At 38.9% G+C, this 20,317-nt stretch overlaps 1 protein-coding gene across 1 annotated transcript in view; it reads left to right on the top strand.

Moving 5' to 3' along the window:
- The window catches only part of IMPG2 (interphotoreceptor matrix proteoglycan 2), a 56,603-nt gene extending 39,252 nt beyond the window's left edge, over nucleotides 1-17,351 (top strand). The window contains exons 13-19 of the mRNA XM_087817857.1: nucleotides 6,113-6,416; nucleotides 7,211-8,490; nucleotides 9,567-9,786; nucleotides 13,556-13,766; nucleotides 15,076-15,261; nucleotides 16,629-16,827; nucleotides 17,268-17,351. Coding sequence (XP_087673983.1) covers nucleotides 6,113-6,416; nucleotides 7,211-8,490; nucleotides 9,567-9,786; nucleotides 13,556-13,766; nucleotides 15,076-15,261; nucleotides 16,629-16,827; nucleotides 17,268-17,351 — 2,484 coding nt within the window. The remainder of the gene's footprint in view (nucleotides 1-6,112; nucleotides 6,417-7,210; nucleotides 8,491-9,566; nucleotides 9,787-13,555; nucleotides 13,767-15,075; nucleotides 15,262-16,628; nucleotides 16,828-17,267) is intronic.
- Nucleotides 17,352-20,317: the final 2,966 nt, after the last annotated feature.

Raw genomic sequence — 20,317 nt, forward strand, 5'->3', positions numbered from 1 at the left:
GCCTTCCTTTATTTAAAAAGTCAAGTTGTTTACTTCCACTTTTGATGTTTCTTACTTGTGACTTGATTTTTATTAAAGATACTGTATATTGTTTTTACTTTTAATTTTTATGAAAGGAAAGGCATTCAGTTTATAGAAATCTATATATTGCTTGAAGATTTCTTTTTCATTGAGAATTGAGCTGTTCTCCTAACGTGTGTCAAGTAATCGGCTCAGTCTGATAAAACTCAATTTTTAAAGCACGGGTTAAAGTCTTAAGCCATCTCTCTCAGAATTTTGAAAAAAATGCAGATTAAGGATTTGCAAGGATCTAAATATACCTAATTCAGCTGGAAGCATGAGTGGCTTTAACACATCTCTGGATGTGGTTTTAGATAATTAAGAGGAAAAAAGTGAATGCCATGGTATGGTGTGCTTGTTCATCATCATGGCCACTTTTTTGAGGAACAAAACTTGATACTGAGCAAATGGCCTTCTTATTTTTCCATGAATGCATATATGGTTTTAGACACCAGAAGAAGAAATGGGAAAGGAAGAAACTTTTCTTTCTATATGAACAGACTCCATATTCAGAACAGCAGACATTTAAATATTAAAAAATGGTCTCCCCCTTTGTCTTCACCCGGGTCTTATAGATCTGTGTACACATGCCAACTTGAATGAGAATGAACTGCCAAGTCTGTTCTAGTTTTCCTCTGGGAATCTTTTCACCATCTGGGTATATACGCTTTGTATATACAAGCAAAGCACTGGGATTGAGAACTCTAGAAAATCACAATCTAGTTCTGATTTTTTTCTCTATTTTTTTGTGGCCGTAGGCATTTCACTTTTATAAACTTTAGTTCCTTATCTTTAATAGGCAAGGATGGATACATGATTCTTAAGAGTCCTTCTAGTCTAAAATTTGGTACATTATGTTCATGCATATGCACGTACTCAGTCCCCCTTTCCAACCTAAGGTTTTTGTAAACCAAAGGAGGCCTTATAAAGCCACCTGAGCCTCTGGCAAGAGAAAAGCTGGTATTGTTACTTAATTTTTTTTCTTCCACATTCTGGACTTCAACTTGTTTCTTTTTATTTATCCGAAATTGAATTTTTACTTTCTCCACCTGGTCCATTCTCCCCCTCCCCCAGATTTATAGAGATATAATCAACACATAGCATTGTATAAATTTAAGATGTACAGTGTGATGATTTGATATGTATTGTGAAATGCTTATCACAGTAGGGTTAGTTAACCCCTCCATCACTTCACATAATTACCTTTTATTGTGTGGTGAGAACATTGAAGATTTACTCTCTAGGCATCTTTCAAATATATAACACAGCTATAGTCACCATGTTGTACATTGGATACCCAGAACTTATTCATCTTCTAACTGTAAGTTTAGACATACACTTTGACAAGTTTGTTGAGAGTTTTGTCAAATGCTTTTTCTGCATATTTTGAGATGATCATATGATTTTTACCCTTCATTCTGTTAATGTGGTGTATCACATTTACTATAATGCATAGTATGTATGGTAAACACATCATTGTTGTTTTATATATATTGGCTTATAGTTTTCTTTTCCTGTAGTGTCTTTGTTTGGTTTTCATATCAGGGTCATGCTGGCTTTGTAAAATGAGTTCGGGAATGCCCTCTCCTGTTCAATTTTTTTGAGAGAGTTTAAGAAGGATTGGCATTCATTCTTCTTTAAATATTTGGTAGAATTCACTGGTGAAATTTCTGGTCCTGGGCTTTTCTTTGTTGGGAGGGTTTTTGTTATTGATTTAATCTCCTTACTAGTAATTCTGTTTAGATTTTCTTGTTCTTTATAATTAAGTCTTGATAGGTTGTATTTGTCTAGGAATTTATTTCTTATGGGTTCACCACTTTGTTGGCATATGATTGTTCATAGCAGTCTGTTATGATCCTTTGTATTATTGTGGTATCAGTGGTAATGTCCCCTCTTTCATTTCTGATATTATTCATTTGAGACTTCTCTCTTTTTCTTGAGTCTAGTTAAGGTTTTTCAGGGTTTTTTTTTACCTTTCCCAAAAACTGGCTCTTAGTTTCTATTGCTTTTCTGCCTTGACCCTTGATATTTTCTTCTTTCTGCTAACTTTGGCCTTTGTTCTTCTTTTTATAGTTCCTTAAAGTATAAAGTTAGTTGTTTATGTTAGACTTTACTTTTTTCTTATTGTAGGAATTTATTAATACACTTCTTTCCTAGAACTGCTTCATATATCCCATAAGTTTCGATATGTTGTGTTTCTATTTTTGTTTGTTTCAAGACTTTTTTTTATTGCCTTTTAATTTCTTTTTTGCCCCCTTGGTTGTTCAAGAATGTGTTGTTTAATTTCCACATATTTGTGAATTTTCCTGTTTTTTTCCTGTTGCTAATTTCTAGTTTCATACCACTGCAGTTGGAGAAGATACTTGGTATTATTTCAACTTTCCTAAATATGCTAAGACTTGTTTTATGACCTAACATATATGCTCTATCCTGGAGAGTGTTCCATGTGCACTTAAGAATGTATATTCTGGTCTGTTGGATGGAATGTCCTGTATATGTGTATTTGCGTTTACTTGGTCTAAAGTATAGTTCAGGTCCTAAATTTCCTTATTGACTTTCTCTCTGGATGATCTATCCATTGTTGAAAGTGCGTAAAGTCCCTAATGTAATTATTGTCTTGTCTGCTTCTCCCTTCAGGTCTGCTTGTATTTTCTTAATATACTTAAGTGCTACAATGTTGGATACACACACACACGCACACACACACACAGTATTGCACATCTTCTTGAATTGATCTTATCATTATATAATGACCCCTGTGTGCCTTGTTACAGGTTTTGAATTAGAGTCTATTGGGCTGATGTAAGTATGGGCACCCCTGTTCTCTTCTGGTGTCCGCTTTGATGTTTATCACTTTGAACTTATGTGTGTCCTTAAAGATGAAGTAAGTCTCTTGTAGGTAGCATATAGTTGGGCTCTTATCCTGATTTCCTCCCCCCCTTTTTATAGGTCATTTGCAGTTACTTCTAGTCATTAAAGGATGACCTTCAGCTTCTTCTTTCTTTTTACATATATCTTGCTTTTCTCTCATATATTTAACTTCAGCAGATTGAGGTCAGATACTCCAGTCTAACACTTAGAAGTGTCTTACTTCTGTTCCTTCTTTTGACCAAAGCCACCGTGCCAAAAAATATTTACTAACATTGCACCATCCACTTTTCATTGCTTCCCCTTTCCTTTCTAGATCCTTTTTTTCTAATTAAATTTAACCAGAATAATATCATTTTTGGTTCATGTTTTGGTGTTATAATTGATTCTCATTACTCTTTTTTGGCCATTTGTGTTTTATTATGAATTATGTACAGTGGACCCTTGAACAACACAGGTTTGAACTGTGTGAGTCCACTTATATTGGGATTTTTTTTCAATAAATACATACAGTACTATAGCTGTATTTTCTCTTCTTTATGATTTTCTTAACAAATTTTCTTTATTCTAGCTACCTTATTGTAATAATATAATATATAGTATATATAACATACAAAATGTGTGTTAGTCAACTGTTTATGTTATTGGTAAGGCTTCTGGTCAACAGTAGACTATTAGTAGTTAAGTTTTGGGGGATTTAAAAGTTACATGCAGCCCGGCCGGGCGTGGCTCAGTGGTTGAGCATCGACCTAGGATCCAGGCGATCGGGGTTCGATTCCTGGTCAGGGTACATGCCCGGGTTGCGGGCTCGATCAATGACTCTCTCATCATTGATGTTTCTATCTCTCTCTCCCTCTCCCTTCCTCTCTCTGAAATCAATAAAGATATATTAAAAAAAAAAAAAGTTACATGCAGATTTTTTCACTATGTGGGGAGGTGGGGTCAGTGCCCCTAATACCTGCATTGTTCAAGGGTCAACTGCAGTCACCTTTTGACAGAAATGATTCAAAATTTTATGGATTTTTAAAATGCACTGGACTATAAAACATGGCTCAGCCAAGGTCTCAGTAGTTACAGAGTCACCTAGATGGTAGTGTGTGTAGGGTTAAGGCAGTAAGAAAGGGATGTTGAGGTATGCAGGGACTAACCACAGTGGGAAACCATTACCAACCACTGGATTATAGGGCAAGGGGAGTGAGTGCTGTTACCAGAGCCCAGGGAGAGCTGGCGCTGCAACTGTGGAGGGATGCAGCTACTGCAAGAGACACAATATTGAGGCTTGGAGGGAGCAGAGAAGAAGTACCCCAACTTGTCATTCTTCCCATCCTTTGACCTTCTGCTTGTGCTTCTAAATGGGCAAACTCAAACAGAAGACAGATGGTGAGGGAGCAGGAATGATGGAGGTGGTGGGGGTTAGCCTCCCAGAGTGGAGAGCAGAGAAGAGGAGGACCTGGGGTGGTGGCAAATAGAGAATAACCAGCATGGTGGCCCACTTAAAATAGTACCTAATTAAAATAGCCTGGACAGAGTAGGAAGTGCTGGTGTCGTCTTTCCACAAAAGAAAATCAGTTTACATGACAGAGTGCTTTTGGTTTAGAAAAACCATTGTCGATGAAACTGAAGGTATCTCTACATATACCCACTGATCTACTGTTGTTACCTCTCCAGTGCATTTGTCACTGGAAGAAGGGATGAGTCAGGACATGCCCAGTGGTTCGTTCCCTCCCTCGTGACTGGGAGAGTGTGCTGTCTAAAGCTTCCTCTCACAGGCCCTTGATGGAATTAGGCCATGACATTGGGTTGAATCTCTTCATAGGCCAGTAAGTTCTGTTTTATTTAATGGATATATAGACTGAACTGTAGTTAGCCACCATAAAATTGTGTGCTTTCATTTAAAAAGCATATGAGGCTCGAGAGCGTATGGCAATGAAAATTCATCACTACTGGCAGGGATCTCCTGGAGGGAGAGGAGGGGTTACAGTCAGAGCTTCTTATTCATAGTTTCCATGGGCTTCATTTTGTTCGTGGCTATTCCATGAATTCCAGTCTTCAGGCAGGTTTATACATGTGGGAGGTGTCTTAGAGGTTTCAGTTAATGGGAAATATAATCACTGCACAACTAAAGAAATATTTTAAAGACCCAGGCTGAGCTAGTATGACCAGAACGAGATCAGGCTATATCCTCTGCTTGGGAGTTTTTAAAAGTATTATCCTCAGGCCAATTGGGTTAGAACATCTGGAATGTGGAGCCGGGGCGTTGGTATTTTAAAAAAGTTTCCATCTGATTTTAATGCTATTTAGGGTAGAGAATGTTCTTTTCTCTTCTTCCGTTTTCACCCAGGAAATATTTTATGAATTCTATGCACATGGAACTTCTTGGTTTTTTTATTCATAACCCAGCATAGATGAAATCATAGAAACTCTCACCAAATGTCATGGCCGTTTTATTGGTCAGCATCACTAGTAAACTTTTTTACGCAGACAAACCTTCATAGGGTTAAATAATTAGCATGTTCAAGGATTGTGTTTCTGTCTACTTTTCTATTCCTGAGGCTAAATTTGAACAAAGATTATTATTAGTAAAAAGTCACTGGGAAGAGAAAAATTGTATTTTGAAAGTGTGATGTCATTTCACAGATGTCACTATTTGTTTGAGGTAACCTGACCTTAATTTGACATGGTGGCATTTCTTATCAAAACAAAGACTTTAATTAATTAAATGCCTTTCAGAATGATGAATAAAATTGCTAGTAGTTCTTTTCTGCTGTGGGCAGTGTGCTTGGGTCTTTGACAACAAGTTACAGATATTAGTAATGTCAATGTATTTAAAGTATTTAAGCTAAGATAGACGACAAGGAATTACCTAAAACAAGAAAAACAATATTTTCTTCCACAAATTCACTCTCTTTGGAATCTTTTAAATATGTTGTCTTATCTATCCCCACTTTCCAGGTGAGATTCAAGAGGTACATGGTTTTTCTGTAGATTTTGCAACTAGTAAGTAGTGAATTGGGATTTGATTACGGATCTGTTTGAGTATAGAGACCATGTCCCCCTTCCCCCCAATATTACATTGCCTTCCTGTCCCTAGAAAATCTGGGAATTTCGATAGATAGGTGGTAGTTAAAGTCATTTTTATGTTTATTTTTATCTATGATATGATTTAGCCTTTTTTTCCCCCTAGGATAATACCCTTCAAGCTGAATGGCCCTCAGCAGATGAATCCACCACCAGCAGTATTTCACCACTTGATTTCAGCTCTGGTCCTCCCTCAACCATTGGCAGGGAACTCTGGTCAGGGAGACCTTTGGGTGATTTAGTGTCTACACCCCAATTAGCCTTTCCCTCGAAGGTGGGCCTCAGTTCTACCCCAGAGGTTTTAGAGGTTAGCAGCTTGACTCTGCATTCTATCACCCCAGCAGTGCTTCAGACTGGCTTGCCTGTGGCTTCTGAGGAAAGGACTTCTGGATCTCACTTATTAGAAGATGGTAAGAAATTCGACTCCCTTTTCATATTTCCTTTCTTTACTGTGTCAGATGACAGGGTTTTGAGGAGAGGAAGAGACTGGGGGTAGAAAAGGAATAGAAAAGCATGGTTGTGTGCATTAGGAGGAAATGTCTCAGGAAAGTTGTGTGAGAAAGGGAGCAATCAGTTTTAATTGGTTGGAATGGAGAAAAATAATAGGAAATGAACTTAGTGGGTTGGGGTGGGGATCAATTAATAGATATTTTGAAGGTTCCATTAAAAACATGTAATTAAATTACTCTTAAATAACTACTTTACTTACTTGAATATTGGAGTGGTAAACAAAGAGCATCAAAGAAGATGATCCCACTAGCTTTTAATAGGATTAATGTTAGGGGCCAGGTATAGAGATTTTTAGCTTGCATTAGGCTTCAGAAGGGGGGAACCTGAGTAAGGCAGTGATAGCAGAGATTCAGAAATGAAAATCAAGTAGATGGTTTAGGTGTTTTTTGGGAAGGGAAGGAAAAAGCAATGTGACTCAGACGTGGAGTGTGATGAACAAAGATATAAACAGTGAGTCCAGGAATTTGAACATTAGGTGAACCTGAAGGATGGTAGATGATAAACATAACAAGGAAGTGGAAATTCAAGGACAAATAAAATTCCTGGGGAGTTTTCTCCTTTTCATTAGATTTAGTATTTATTGTCAATATGGCTACCAGCAGTTCTTTATTTTCAGGAAGCTGGTTTTATTAGGAGGACTGGGAATATATTTTAGTAACACTGTAGATTAACTAATGGAAAACTTTATTTTTAGGATTAACCAAAGTTGAAGGGTCAGAAGATTTTCTTTCTATTGATCCATTGCCTTCAAGTCCATTCACCCATCCTGTGCCAAAAGAAACAATACCATCTGTGGAAGACCCTGGGGTGTCGTTGACATCATCGCCAGATCTGGTCTCCTCTGTCACATTAGATCTTCTTACTCAGGAAGTAACTACACCTTTTGGCTTGGACTCTTTGGCCTCCAAAGTTAAAGGCCATTTAGAAGTGAGCGCTTTGATGCCAGACACATCCATGGAAAAAGAGTTCATATTTGAGAGTGGCTTAGGTTCAGGGTCTGGGGAAAAGGTGAGTCTGATTACTTGGCCATGGAGCGATACTTCATTAGAGAAGAGCACTGAACTACTGTCAAAGTCATGGCTGGAAGATGAGGGTTCACTTTTGCCAACTGAGGGTGTAGATGAGCAACTAGTTATAGATGACCAAATAGATTCTACAGACCGAAGCATTGAGTACTCAAAATATGGGCATTTTGATAGATCCACATACTTTGCAGAGGAAGAGCCCCTTGACAGACCTACTGTGCCCATCTTTTCAGAGACCACAACCCAATCTGCATCTCTAATTCTCTCCAAGTACGCACCAGAGGTACCTGACATTGGTTATTACTCAGTTACCAAAGCAGCTCCTCTACTGACATCTACAGCAATCTCTGCTTCTACTGATAAACCAGATCAAGTAGAACCCTTACTAAAGCAGGATATGGAACGAACTACAGAGTCATCTCATCGTGAACAGTTTGATAGCAAAATTTCAACACTGAAGCCTGATGCGCAACCTTTGTGGACCATGATGCCAGAATCAGATGTCATTTGGGCAGAAACTTCCTCCTTAGGGACATTGTCTGGAGACACATTGGCAAGTACACCAGAGAGCATTGACAAGCTCTGGTTGAAAGCTTCCATGACACAGTCTACCACTAGCCCCACCCTGATGGAGGGTGAAGTAATTATGGGCGTACAGGATATTTCGTTAGAACTGGACAGGATAGGCACAGATTACTATCAGCCTGAGCTAATCCCAGAGGAAAATGGCAAGGTTGGTAGTTATGTGGAAATGTCTACAAGTGTTCACTCCACAGAGATGGCTATTGTGGCTCGGCCCACAAAAAGAGGTGACTCAAATCATACGCAGACCACAGGAGCATTGCTGGTTTTCTTTAGCCTTCGAGTGACTAACATGATGTTTTCAGAAGATCTGTTTAATAAAAACTCTTTGGAGTATAAAGCCCTGGAGCAAAGATTCTTAGAATTGGTAAGCACAAGAAGTGAAATATGGACATTAGTGAGTATTCATGTATGAACCACCCCTTTCCCCTCAAACACATAAGATCTGAGCCAAGGAAAGTGTGGTCTGCTGTAGATACTCATTTTTTTTATCAACCACAAATAATATCATGGCCTAGGGTTGGTAGAAAACAATAAGACAGGTGGATACAAGAAATAGAAAACACAAATGTGACATGAGGGTGATGTGATAACTTAGATACTGAAGAATGTATTCATGAATTCTGGGGCTGAAACACGTTTAAGATTTTTTTCACAGTTTATTGTGAGACCAATGTTTTGTGGGTACCTATGATGCCTTTGCTGTTGTAATCTTTGAGTGAAACAGAGAAAATAAACTCTCTGGTATCTAAAATTGTCTGTGAGTTCTATGGGGTTCCAAAATATCATGATGAAAATCTCATGACTCTCAAATAATTCACAATCAGTACTCTTTTCTTTCCTTAAAATTTTTTTTCAATTTTTTTTTTCAATTACAGTTTACATTCAATATTATTTTTTTATTAGTTTCAGCATAGTGGTTAGACAGTCAAATAAGTTACAAAATGTTGTCCCTGATATTTCCAGTACCCAACTGGCACCATACATAGTTATTGCAACATTATTGATTATATTTCCTATGATGTACTTTACATCCCCATGACTATTACCATTTGCAACAGCATGATGGACCTAGAGGGTATTATGCTAAGTGAAATAAGCCAGTCAGAGAAAGACAAATGCTATTTGATTTCACTTATATGTGGAATCTAAATAACAATATAAATGAACAAACAAAACAAACAGACGCATAGATACAGCGAACATAGTGATGGTTGCCAGAGGGGAGGGATGTTGGGGAACTAGGTGAAAGGATTGAGAAGTACAGATTGCTAGTTACAATTGATGCTTTTGTTGATGAACAGTTTAAATAATGTGAGTAGCATGCAATTTGGAAAGGGGGAGGGGTTCATCCTTGTTTGTTTAAGTTTTTTTTTTTTTTGGCATGTGTTCAACAAAATGCAAAACTTTGTCAATAAACTGATCATTTTTCATGTATTGTAGCTGGTTCCCTATCTCCAGTCAAATCTCACAGGATTCCAGAATTTAGAAATCCTGAACTTCAGAAATGGCAGTATTGTGGTGAACAGCAGAATGAAGTTCACCAAGTCTGTCCCTCCTAATGTCAACAGTGCTGTATACATGATTCTGGAAGACTTTTGCACCGCTGCCTACCAAACCATGAACTTGGCTATTGATAAATACTCCCTTGATGTGGAATCAGGTAATGATATTGATTACCCTGGTGGTTTCTTAGTGGAATCCAGTAATTATTCTTAGACATTTTCTTCTACACCGAGTCGAGGTGCATTCAACAGTTGTAGGTAAAAGAGTACTATGTCAGGCAAATTTTCCATATCTTGATAATTAGTAAGATATCTCTTCCAAGGACATCAATATCATTCTCTTTTCAAAAGGGTTGTCCATACATGTTATCTTTACTTCTTTATGTCCCGTTCCCTTTTCTATATATGCTACCTGGCTCTCTCTTTTACCTATCCACTGGATCTGTTCTTGCTACATCTCTCTGTCGCCAAGCTCAGTAGATTTGGACTCTCTTCTATATTGTTTTCCTAGGTTGTTCCACCCATTTCCACTATTATAAGCCTAATATTGATGTAAATAACTTTCCACATTTTTATATGCAGATCAGACTTATTTTTTAAACTCCAAAATCAATATCTAACTATGTACTGTTCATCTCAACTTGGATGTATTCTATGTATATCAAATTAAGATGTGTAAGAGTGAACCCTTGTTTTCTGTATCTTACTACCTTCCAGCTATATCTGTTCCTCTCAGCTTCCCCATCTGGATAAACGGAAGCTGTGTCCACTCAGCTACTTAAGCCAGAAACCTGGGAAGTCATTCTGATACCTTAGTTTCCATCACTCCCAACTTTCAGTCATTCACTAAACTTATATTAATTCTGATTCTAAATATATCTCAGATTTATGTGCTTCTCTCTTTCCCCACTGCCGCTACTCTAGGCCAAACCATTGTCATCTCTCATTTGAACTAGCTTCCCCACTACCTCTCTTGTTCCCTTCCCCTCTCCATTCTCCAGACAGCAGCCAGAGTGCTCTTTCTAAATCATACATCATATTATTTTACTTTCTTGCCTGAAATACCTCAATGACTTTCTGGTTCAATAGCCACATGGCCTGGACTTCATCTCCTTCCCCAATATCATCTGTTGAAACTAACTTCTTTGCTCACCGAGTCAAATTAGCTTGTTTTTAGTTCCTCAGATTCAAAAAACTTTTCTTGCCTTAAAGCCTTTGCACATACTGTCTCCTTTGCCTGGAGCTCTTTCCCCTCTTGGCTGACTTCTGCTCACCCTTTATGCCTCAGTTCAAATGTCTCTTCCTCAAGACTTTCACTGACTCACCCATAATCTAGATTGGGTCTCTCTTGTTTTTCTTGTAACATCATGTTCTTTTCCTGCTATAGAGATGATAACTATTGTAACAAGGCCAATTTATGCACATAGTTGCTTAATGGCTATTATCCCCAGTTGAGGTATCCACAAGGACCGAGACTTTATCTATTTTATCAACGACAGTGTCTTGCATATGTAAGGTATTAAAAATATTATGAATGAATGAAATGAACCATTGTTTTTATTTGGAGACCTGGATGCAGTGAATACTGTTCAATCCTCAGATTTTGTTCTTTTTTATCTTTCACACACCAGAGGACAGTGGTTTTGGGTAGGAGTAAGGGAAATGTCTGGGTTTGTATGTCTCCAGTGCCTTTAACTCTCAAACTGGTTTCAAAGCCAACCCTGATTTTTAACTGAGAAAGAAACATTGTTTCTTTTGAAATCCTTGAAGGACCATTATTCACTGTAAGTGAAGAAAATGATTTGGCTAATCCTCCAATATCTAAATCTCTTGCCATTTGAGTTCTCTAAGGCCTGTTGCACATTCTTTGCCATGTGGTGTAGTGGAAGAAGCAATTAATTATAATTTGGAAGGCCTGATGTCTTGCCTCTGCTCTGCCATTTATCATTTGTGTGACCCTACATGAGGTATTTTATCTCTGAGCCTTAGTCCCTCATATATTTAACAGGGATAATGTTTGGAGTGATTACTTCATAAGTTATATAAATGTCTAGTCACTATGTTATACACATGAAACTAATATAATATTGTATGTCAACTCTAATTTAAAACTTAAAATAAATTTTTAAATGGGGATAATATTACTTGGCCTATGTATTTCATGGGGCTATTCTAAGGATTAGACAAATAACATATATTTGCGTTTGACTAGCCATACAAATGCAAGCAGTTATAATTTATAAAACATTTTGCAGAAGTCAATCCACTTTTTTAAAAAAGGGAAGTACAATAAGTAAGTGCATTTGCCTCAATTTTGTATGTAACTCACATGTGAGTTGCATGCCGAGTTATCCAGGTTTATGGGGTCACCTTTTTCTTTAATATTCAAATGAACTAGCATTAGCCCCTCCCATGTGTAGTGTAAAACCTGCACCCATTTCCTTCCCACCCCCGATATCCCTAGGAATGAACAGGGAACTTAAATATCTCTTAATCACCTCCAGCTCTGAATTCCTTTTGCTGAATTTCCAGTCTCACATTTGTCTTGATCCTTGTGGTTGTTCTTTATGAAAACCCAATACAGATCACAGTCCCACTTTTCACTTTCCCAAAGCACCTCTAACACAAGGTAGTTGGTTCTATTAGATAATTGCTTATGATATGAGGGTGACAGAGGAGGTATCATCATAACACAGCAGATGGCTTAAAATATTATTAGGCATAAATATCCTTCCTCAGCACCCCTTTCAAAGTTATTTCTTGCTGGCCAAGTTTTTGGACCAAGCCAGCAACTATGTTACTCTGACTGTCTTTCTCTACCCTCTTCATGTTTTCTTCATTTTCATTTTTCTGTCCCCATCAATCCCTCCATTAGCCTGCCCCCTGTAAAACTAGACATAATTCATTCTACAACTTAGATCCCTGTCTCTTATCCCAAACTTAGCTCCAGGTCTACCTTTGCTTCCCCATAAAGTCATTAAAGTACTCTTAAACAGAGGGCCATCTATTCTAGGCATCTACCTTTAACCTGCACAAAGGATTGGAAAAAATGCTTTAAAGCTACAGTCTTTTATTTACATGATTAAAAAATTAGTCTTAGTCTCTCTCCTTGGTCTGGAGGAAAAGGCAGCAACATTTATCTCTTTCCTCTTATAGATTCTATTTTCCTTCCCCCAGACATTCTCCTATACCCATAGGATGGTCAAATGTTTTAGAATTTTTAAATAGCATTTTCCTACTACCTGTATATTTTTAAAGACCTTCAGATTAAAATATTATTTTAACTCAAGATTGGCTAGAGACAAGATTGATTTGTTTCTTGCCTAATTTGTTCCCACAGAAGCTCTTGAACTTCCATCAACAAAGGGAGCCATGCCGTATCATCCTTCCCACTCTCTACATACACTCCTATACCTCACTGCTAGGCTAGGATTCTGTTTTCTGAGCACAAAGTCACAATATGTATGTAGAATAAGACTGTTAAGACTTAGGAAATACACAGTGGAATCGTGCTGTTTAGGGCCCTTGTAAAAACTGCTCATCCGTCATTACTTTTGTATGCTCTCCTTGTTACATGAACATCTTATCAGTGGTCCCCTGTATAAGTTTCCTTGGGCTGCTGTAACAAAAGACCACAAACTGGGTGGCTTACAATAACAAATTTATTCTCTCGTAGTTCTGAAAGCTAGAAGTCTAAAATCAAGGTGTTGTCAGGGCCGTGTTCCCTCTGAACGGTTTAGGAAAGATTCCTAGGATGAGTCCAAATTTTTTTGTGGTATTGGTGGTGATGGTGTAGTTTAATGGTTTAGGGAAGGGGTTGTCAGATGGTACTTCGGAGCAGGGAGCCTTAATGGAGGAGCTTTGTGCACCCCAACTTCTGTGTTTTGCCTTTCCTTGCATCATTTTCTGGTTTGTTTGATGTTTTAGGTGATCAAGCCAATCCTTGCAAGTTTCAGGCATGCAATGAATTCTCTGAGTGTTTGGTCAATCCCTGGAGTGGAGAAGCAGAGTGCAGATGCTACCCTGGGTACCTGAGTGTGGAGGAGCTGCCCTGTCAGAGCCTCTGTGACCTACGGCCTGACTTCTGCTTCAATGATGGGAAGTGTGACATTATGCCTGGACATGGGGCCATTTGTAGGTATGGTGTAGTTAGGGATTTTGTAGATACTTCCTCTGAAGGAAAAGGGTCTATACCTGTGATTTTAGGATAATCATAACAATATTTATTACAGAAGTTATATCTAGGCAATAGATTGGTACCATCTAGTTGTCATGTGAAGACTGAGTTAGTTAAAAGGCCTGAATTATACCAAGTTCAAATGGTTATTTTATTTTAGGCTCTTAGAGAGCTGTGAGAAAAACATTGTATAGTGTCCTGCTGAGGGTACTGGGAGTACTTCGAGATTTCTGCATTGTGGTTCTTAGAGGGGATAGTAAGGCAATTGGTGCTTAAATTAGGTTTTGGCATAAGAGCAACATTTTGTATCTGAAAGTGAAAACAAAGGAATTTTATTCTATTTGGATTCTGTTCTCAATGGCTTTGGGCTGCTTTTGGTCCTACTGAGTATTCAGAGATAAAGAAAACACAATAATTTAAGCAAAGATTTAAAGTCTTCGAAGTTATGACAAATACATTTCATTTTAAGTACCTGAGATCCATCTCCTTTAAAGGTAGAAGCAAAGGAAATGCAGCAGACAGATGGGCAGATACTGGTAGCCTGACCGTCCTTTCCTACCTATTCTCTCAAAACAAAGCAGAAGGAGTCAGCCTCCCCACCACGCACGCCACAGCCACGTGAGAACAAACGAGGACGATTTGTGGATGTGAAAAAGACCAAATGTTGGCATACTGCCCAAAACAGAGGAACTACGTAGAACTGATTCAGACTCTTCTGTGTCAAAGTGTAATGTTTAGCTAGGAAACTAAAGGGAAAGGGAGTCTCTTGAAATCCAGAGAAATTAGTATTATTTGGGAAAGCAGTGATTTCCTTGCTGCTCTGGGATTTGAAGATATTTTTGTATAAGTCCGTGGCCTTTGGGTTTGGAGGATCTCTGCAGTGTGGGGAAAGGACATGAGGAGTCGGGGACCTGGGTTCCAGATCCAGCTCTGTTGCTAACTGTGTGGTTTCACACCAGTCAGTTTCCTTCTGGGCCTGTTTTGTTATCCAAAACTAAGGAACTTGAATAGAATACTTCCTTTAAGCATAGTCAATCTTTTATTCCATCGTTTACACATAGTCACTGAGGACCTCCCGGGTCTGTGCCAGGCATCACGCACGGCCTTAAATCGTACGATCATTTAACCTGTATATTTACCTCTTTACTGAAGCCTTGTGTGGTCAGCATTTCTTTCTTTGCCTTTCCACGGTCCCGCCTTAGCTTCTGCTGCTGATTATTCCTTTCAGCAGAGTGATTCCACTCTGAGACTCGGTCACTTCTCATTACAGGTGCCGGGTGGGTGAGAACTGGTGGTACCGAGGGGAGCACTGTGAGGAGTTTGTGTCCGAGCCCTTGGTGATAGGTATCACCATCGCCTCTGTGGCTGGACTTCTCGTCTCTTCTGCCATCATCTTCTTCCTCATCAGGACTCTTCAAGCTCGGAATGCTAGGAGAAAAAGAGAGAGGCCCTTTAGGTAAATAAAGACAATTGCTCTCTGGTGGAATGAAACGTTCCTTTTATTCATTCATATAGTACTAACTCTGTGTCAGCTGCTGGATAGGGATCTGGGTGGAGGGAAGAAAGTTATAAAGTTGAATGGAAACATGGGCCCTGTCCTTGAAGGTTGTCAGATTGGAAACAGACACAAGCAGCAGTATGAATAAAATGCTAAGGGGCCTGGATGAGGGATGAATTAGTTTTGCCTGGGGGGAGGGAGTCTTAGAAGTTTTAAAGATAGTTGTGATATTTAGCTGGACAGAAGAGTAGATATTTACTGTGGCTGGGGTGGGACACTTTCTAGCTAGTTGAATGAACATGAGCAAAGTTAGAAAGGCATGAATGAATCTCAAGGCACACTGAAGGAATGGCATCATTGAGTATGGCCCAGATGCCTGTGTCATGCTGGGGAGGGCTGAGGGAGATAAGGTGAGACCCTTGTGTGAGGGCCAGATCTGTTAGTTTGTTGCCTTTTGGCTCATTCCAGTTTTAAATCTAGATAAGAATCTGACAAGAAATGAAATCTGGTTTTCTTTTAGTTAAGTGTAACTTCATTAATGGAGAAAATATAACCTGTTCTACTTGCTAGACTAGCAATCCAAGGACCTTTTGGGTTGTTATGTGATTACAGTCCCCGGTTGTACTTTGCCTTTGTGCTTCTATAGTCTGTAAGAGCTACTGGTTTAGGTCTAGGTTACCTTCTCTCCCCTCAGTTTGCTAAGGAGGCACCTCTCCTAGGTTCCTAGAGCACCCAGGACATGCTTCCGACATTGTTCTTAATGCTTTTTATTGAGTCTGACTTTTTTATTAGACTATAAGCTCATTCTGGAGAGGTATTCCAACAAATTCTTTATATCATTACTATCTAGAACCATCTTAGGCACATAATCAATGCTTAGTAAATATTTGTAGACCTGAATTGAATTTAATTGAGGCCCAGTTCCCCCATATTTATATTTCTGTCAAATTATCTATGTGTTCCACATTGATTTTTGGTTTGCCTACTCTGGGAGTGAATGCAAGTGCCATATGCATTTCATGAAACACTATTGGCAGGCATGTTTCCCGTCAGCATTTATTGAGTGCCAGGAATTGTGGGGCAAATAAAGATGAATGAGACATGGAACAATTCCACAGGGCACTTGCCACGTGGTCGAGGAGATAATAATGATAACACCTGATAAATAATTTTTGAGACTGATCTGGATGTTTTTCACAGTCACCTCCCCCCATTTGTATCAGTTCACCACCTTTTCTTCCCCAACAGAAATCTTAGTAGAAGTAAATAGTCTTCCAAGTAGTTGAGCACCTGAATCAAACCTGCTTTTCTTTTTGTGGCTCCAGCAGGCAGCCTGCTAGCCGCTCACCCATGGAAGATGCTGTAAAGTACAACCCAGCGTGTGAAAGCCATATGGGGGGAATCCAGCAGTTTGAGGGACCCTCTCCTCGTCCCTTCTACAGTGCTGCACAAGGAGAGGCGATTGGTGGTCTGAGCAGGGAAGAAATCAGACAGGTGTATGAGAACAGTGGGCTTTCCAGAGAGGTAGGAAACCTTGCTTTTCTGTTGTTGCTTAGCGGCTGCTGGTGTGTGTGTGTGTGTGTGTGTGTGTGTGTGTGTGTACGTGAGCTTCAAGAAAAGATGAGAAGTATTTCCTGATTAGCTTTTCCTTCATGATATTTCCTAGTTGATGTAATACACAGAAGTTATATAAATCTGACCTATACCTTCTTGCCCACCCATTGGTTTCTTTCTCCATTATTAGCAAATGTTCCCTCCTCCCCTCTTCCTTAGAAATATGTCTGAGTTATTCTGAGCAGTTCATGTAGCATCCAGACCTTCAACTTCTCTGAAAAGGCCATTCTTTCCAATAGCTCTCCCCTGGAGAGCCTAGAGAGCCACAATTCCTTATAAAAATTAGGACTCCTTTTAAAAGACAGTTGAGGTTTTTCTAATGCAATGTATGGCCTCCTTTTCTTTTAAAGGAAATTCAAGAAAGAATGAGAATTTTGGAATTGTATGCCAATGATCCTGAGTTTGCAGCTTTTGTGAGAGAACATCAAATGTAAGCATTAGCAACAGAGCCCCTTCTCAGGTTCTAAACCACTTGCTTTAGAGGGGAGCCTCCAGTGGCAGCACATAGTGCCTGTTCAGATGATAACCAATGTTTGTTGAGTTCTTTACGGTTACATTTTGACACAGATTACCTCATTTATTTCTCATAATGGCTTTATAAGTAGAATGTTTCTTATTTAACTTTTATAAATGAGGAAAAGAAGCCTTGGAGAGATGAAGGGACTTACTCAAGATCACAGCAATAGCAAATGGCAGAGAAAATTTAAAATGAAGACACTATGTGTTCTAGAGCTTCCGGGCTGTGTCATATTTTCTCTCTTATTACCATAGGTACCATCCATGAGCTAATGCTCTAAAACATTTTTCATAGACAGTTTCTATGAGAAGCATTTGAGTAACCATAAATCCTTACATTTAAGTATCTCTATTGATACTTTGCACTATGCTTTCAATTACACAAATCTCATTAAAGTGTATCCCTTGCCTCTATCGAGCTCATATTACATTTCACTCTATCTTTCCACTTGCTTTCCTCAGCATGCGTTTTGGACAAGTGTCAGTAGCTTTTTTTCCTTTTGTTCCGTAAACAGACTTAGGTTACAAAAGTAAACTATCTTATAAAGAGACCATTATGGGCATTAATTGAACGTAGTGTGTTGGAATTATAATTTGTCTCTTATTATTTTTTATTTTATTTTATATACTTTTTAAACAGGCTGCAGGGTTTTAAAAATTATTTTTATTGATTTTTTTAGAGAGAGAGGAAGGGAGAGGGAGAGAGAGAAACATTGATGTGAGAGCATAATCGATCGGCTGCCTCCTGCATGTCCCCCACTGGCGATCAAGCCCTCAGCCTGGGCATGTGCCTTGACTATGAATTGAACCCGCAACCCTTCAGTGCACAGGACGATGCCCAACCAACCAAGCCACACCAGTTGGGCTTGGCTTTTATTTTTGCTCCTAATGCTGCCCTCACAAAGGTGCTTCCTTGTGGATGGTTTCCACCCAGGCCAGATATCTTCACCTGGCTTTTGAAAGAGAAAAACCAGAGCAATTCATTCAAGCTTGTAGAAGAAATTGATAAAGGGTCAGGATGACACCCCTGACCCTGACTGGAGCCTCTGCCCTTTCATTCCAAATCCCTTTTCTCTGATAGGCAGCCCCTCACTCACGATTCCTCTCTGATGGGAAGGGATAAATTGACACCTAAGGAAACTGAGGAAGATACTTTTCTAATTCCACATGCATGGTGGAGATGCCTTTAAAAATCTCTATCTGACTTAGCCCCTGGGAGCTGCTGCCAACCTTGGGAGCTGCTGCCAACCTTTCTGAACACTGTTAGAACAATATTACCAGGAGTCTGCCTTTTAAACCAGGATACCCACTCATCCTGGCATCTCTAGCCAGCAGATGACTGATGGCTCCATTCCAGTGTTGTCTAACAGAAAGAACATGACTGACGTTTTTTTCTTCCCTAAGTCTTCTTACAAGCCCCTCAGAGCCACCTGCCTGAATATGTTTCCTGAACTAAAAATGCATCTGATCTAGGCTAGGAGACTCAAAGAAAGGATTCAGGGGAACCTATAAGGGGACGACAGATTGACTATATTGCTTCAGTTTCTGCTGGTAAACTGTCTGCCATTAACATACACAGAAAAAAAAAATCCATGTAACAGAAGACTTAAAAAAGAAGATCAGTGAAACAAAAGGAAGTTCACACAGGCACTATAATCTTCAGAGGGATGTTTATTGAGAAGACGGTATTGAAAAAATGTTAGGCACATAATCCATCCGACATTTTCAGTTTCACTTAATCTCAGCATTTTACCCATAGCCCAAGATAATGTTAATGGACTTGATTTAGGATTTAATAGAAGCATTACATGGTCATTGTGGAGAAGGATTTTTTTTTTTTTTTTTTTTAAACTTAGCAAAGTGCAGGATAACTTTCCTGTAAAGAAAGCAAATACAGAGTATGGGTGGTTTTAGGAACAAAGCTTGGCAATGAATTACAGGAAAAGAGCATTTCAAAGTACAGTCTGCTTTTTCAACTAATTGTGCTTTTGGTTTTTTTTCCTGGCAGGGAAGAGCTTTAATGAAAACTCCTACTGTGGAACTGATTAGAAGCCTAGAGAAGAGAGAGATCCCTTGTTACCTGTATCACTTTATTAACCTGCATTTAGAACTCTGTGGGGAGAAGAGTATTTTATTAAAAAACATTAAATTTGGGGCAGAAAAATTTTATTCCAGTTTAAAATTTTAGAATGTAGTTAAGAGATATGACAATGTTTATACTTACAAAAAAATTTTATATGTAAGCTGTATTTAAAGAAGTTCAAAACTGTGTAAGTTTAGAAAGCATTCTGGAAGAGAGCAGCCGGGCCTGGGTGTGCGCTGGGCAAGCAATGCTGTCTGCTTCTGAATCTCCGAGGGCGAGGGCGCCTCTCCATAACTGTGCCTCAGGGCTCCCGGGAGGAAGAGACGGTGAGACTATTACAGGAGAAGGCAGGCTTAGTAAGCAAATATTTCATAGCTTGCTTGCTGTTGTCAGATGGAATGAGAAGCCTTTGAAGTAGTGTCAGTATCATTTATAGTCAGACATTTGTCTAAATAAAATATTAAGTTTTGGGGGGGATCGAACTGCTGAAGAAAAAGCAACTTTTTTGCTGCAGTATAGTTAGACCTGTACTTGATGCTTCTGCCAGAGTTTTGAATTTCCTGAGTGTATTAATCAAAATCACAGTATTGTTGTGTTAACTATCTCAGTATCCTGTTTTTTTTTCTTTTTCTTTTTTTTTAGCTGTTAAGGACAATACATATGTGTAAAATTTAGAGGATTCCGTTAGACTAAAGATGAATTTAATCATGGACAGGGAGGGAGTGAGGGTTTGGTCAAGGCCATAGCACTGAGAATATATACTTTGCTGATTGATGGGCGGACTGAGTCAGAACTAATGGG

The sequence above is a fragment of the Miniopterus natalensis genome, chromosome 6 (assembly GCF_054644295.1).
Source record: "Miniopterus natalensis isolate mMinNat1 chromosome 6, mMinNat1.hap1, whole genome shotgun sequence".
Classification (NCBI taxonomy): Eukaryota; Metazoa; Chordata; class Mammalia; order Chiroptera; family Miniopteridae; genus Miniopterus; species Miniopterus natalensis.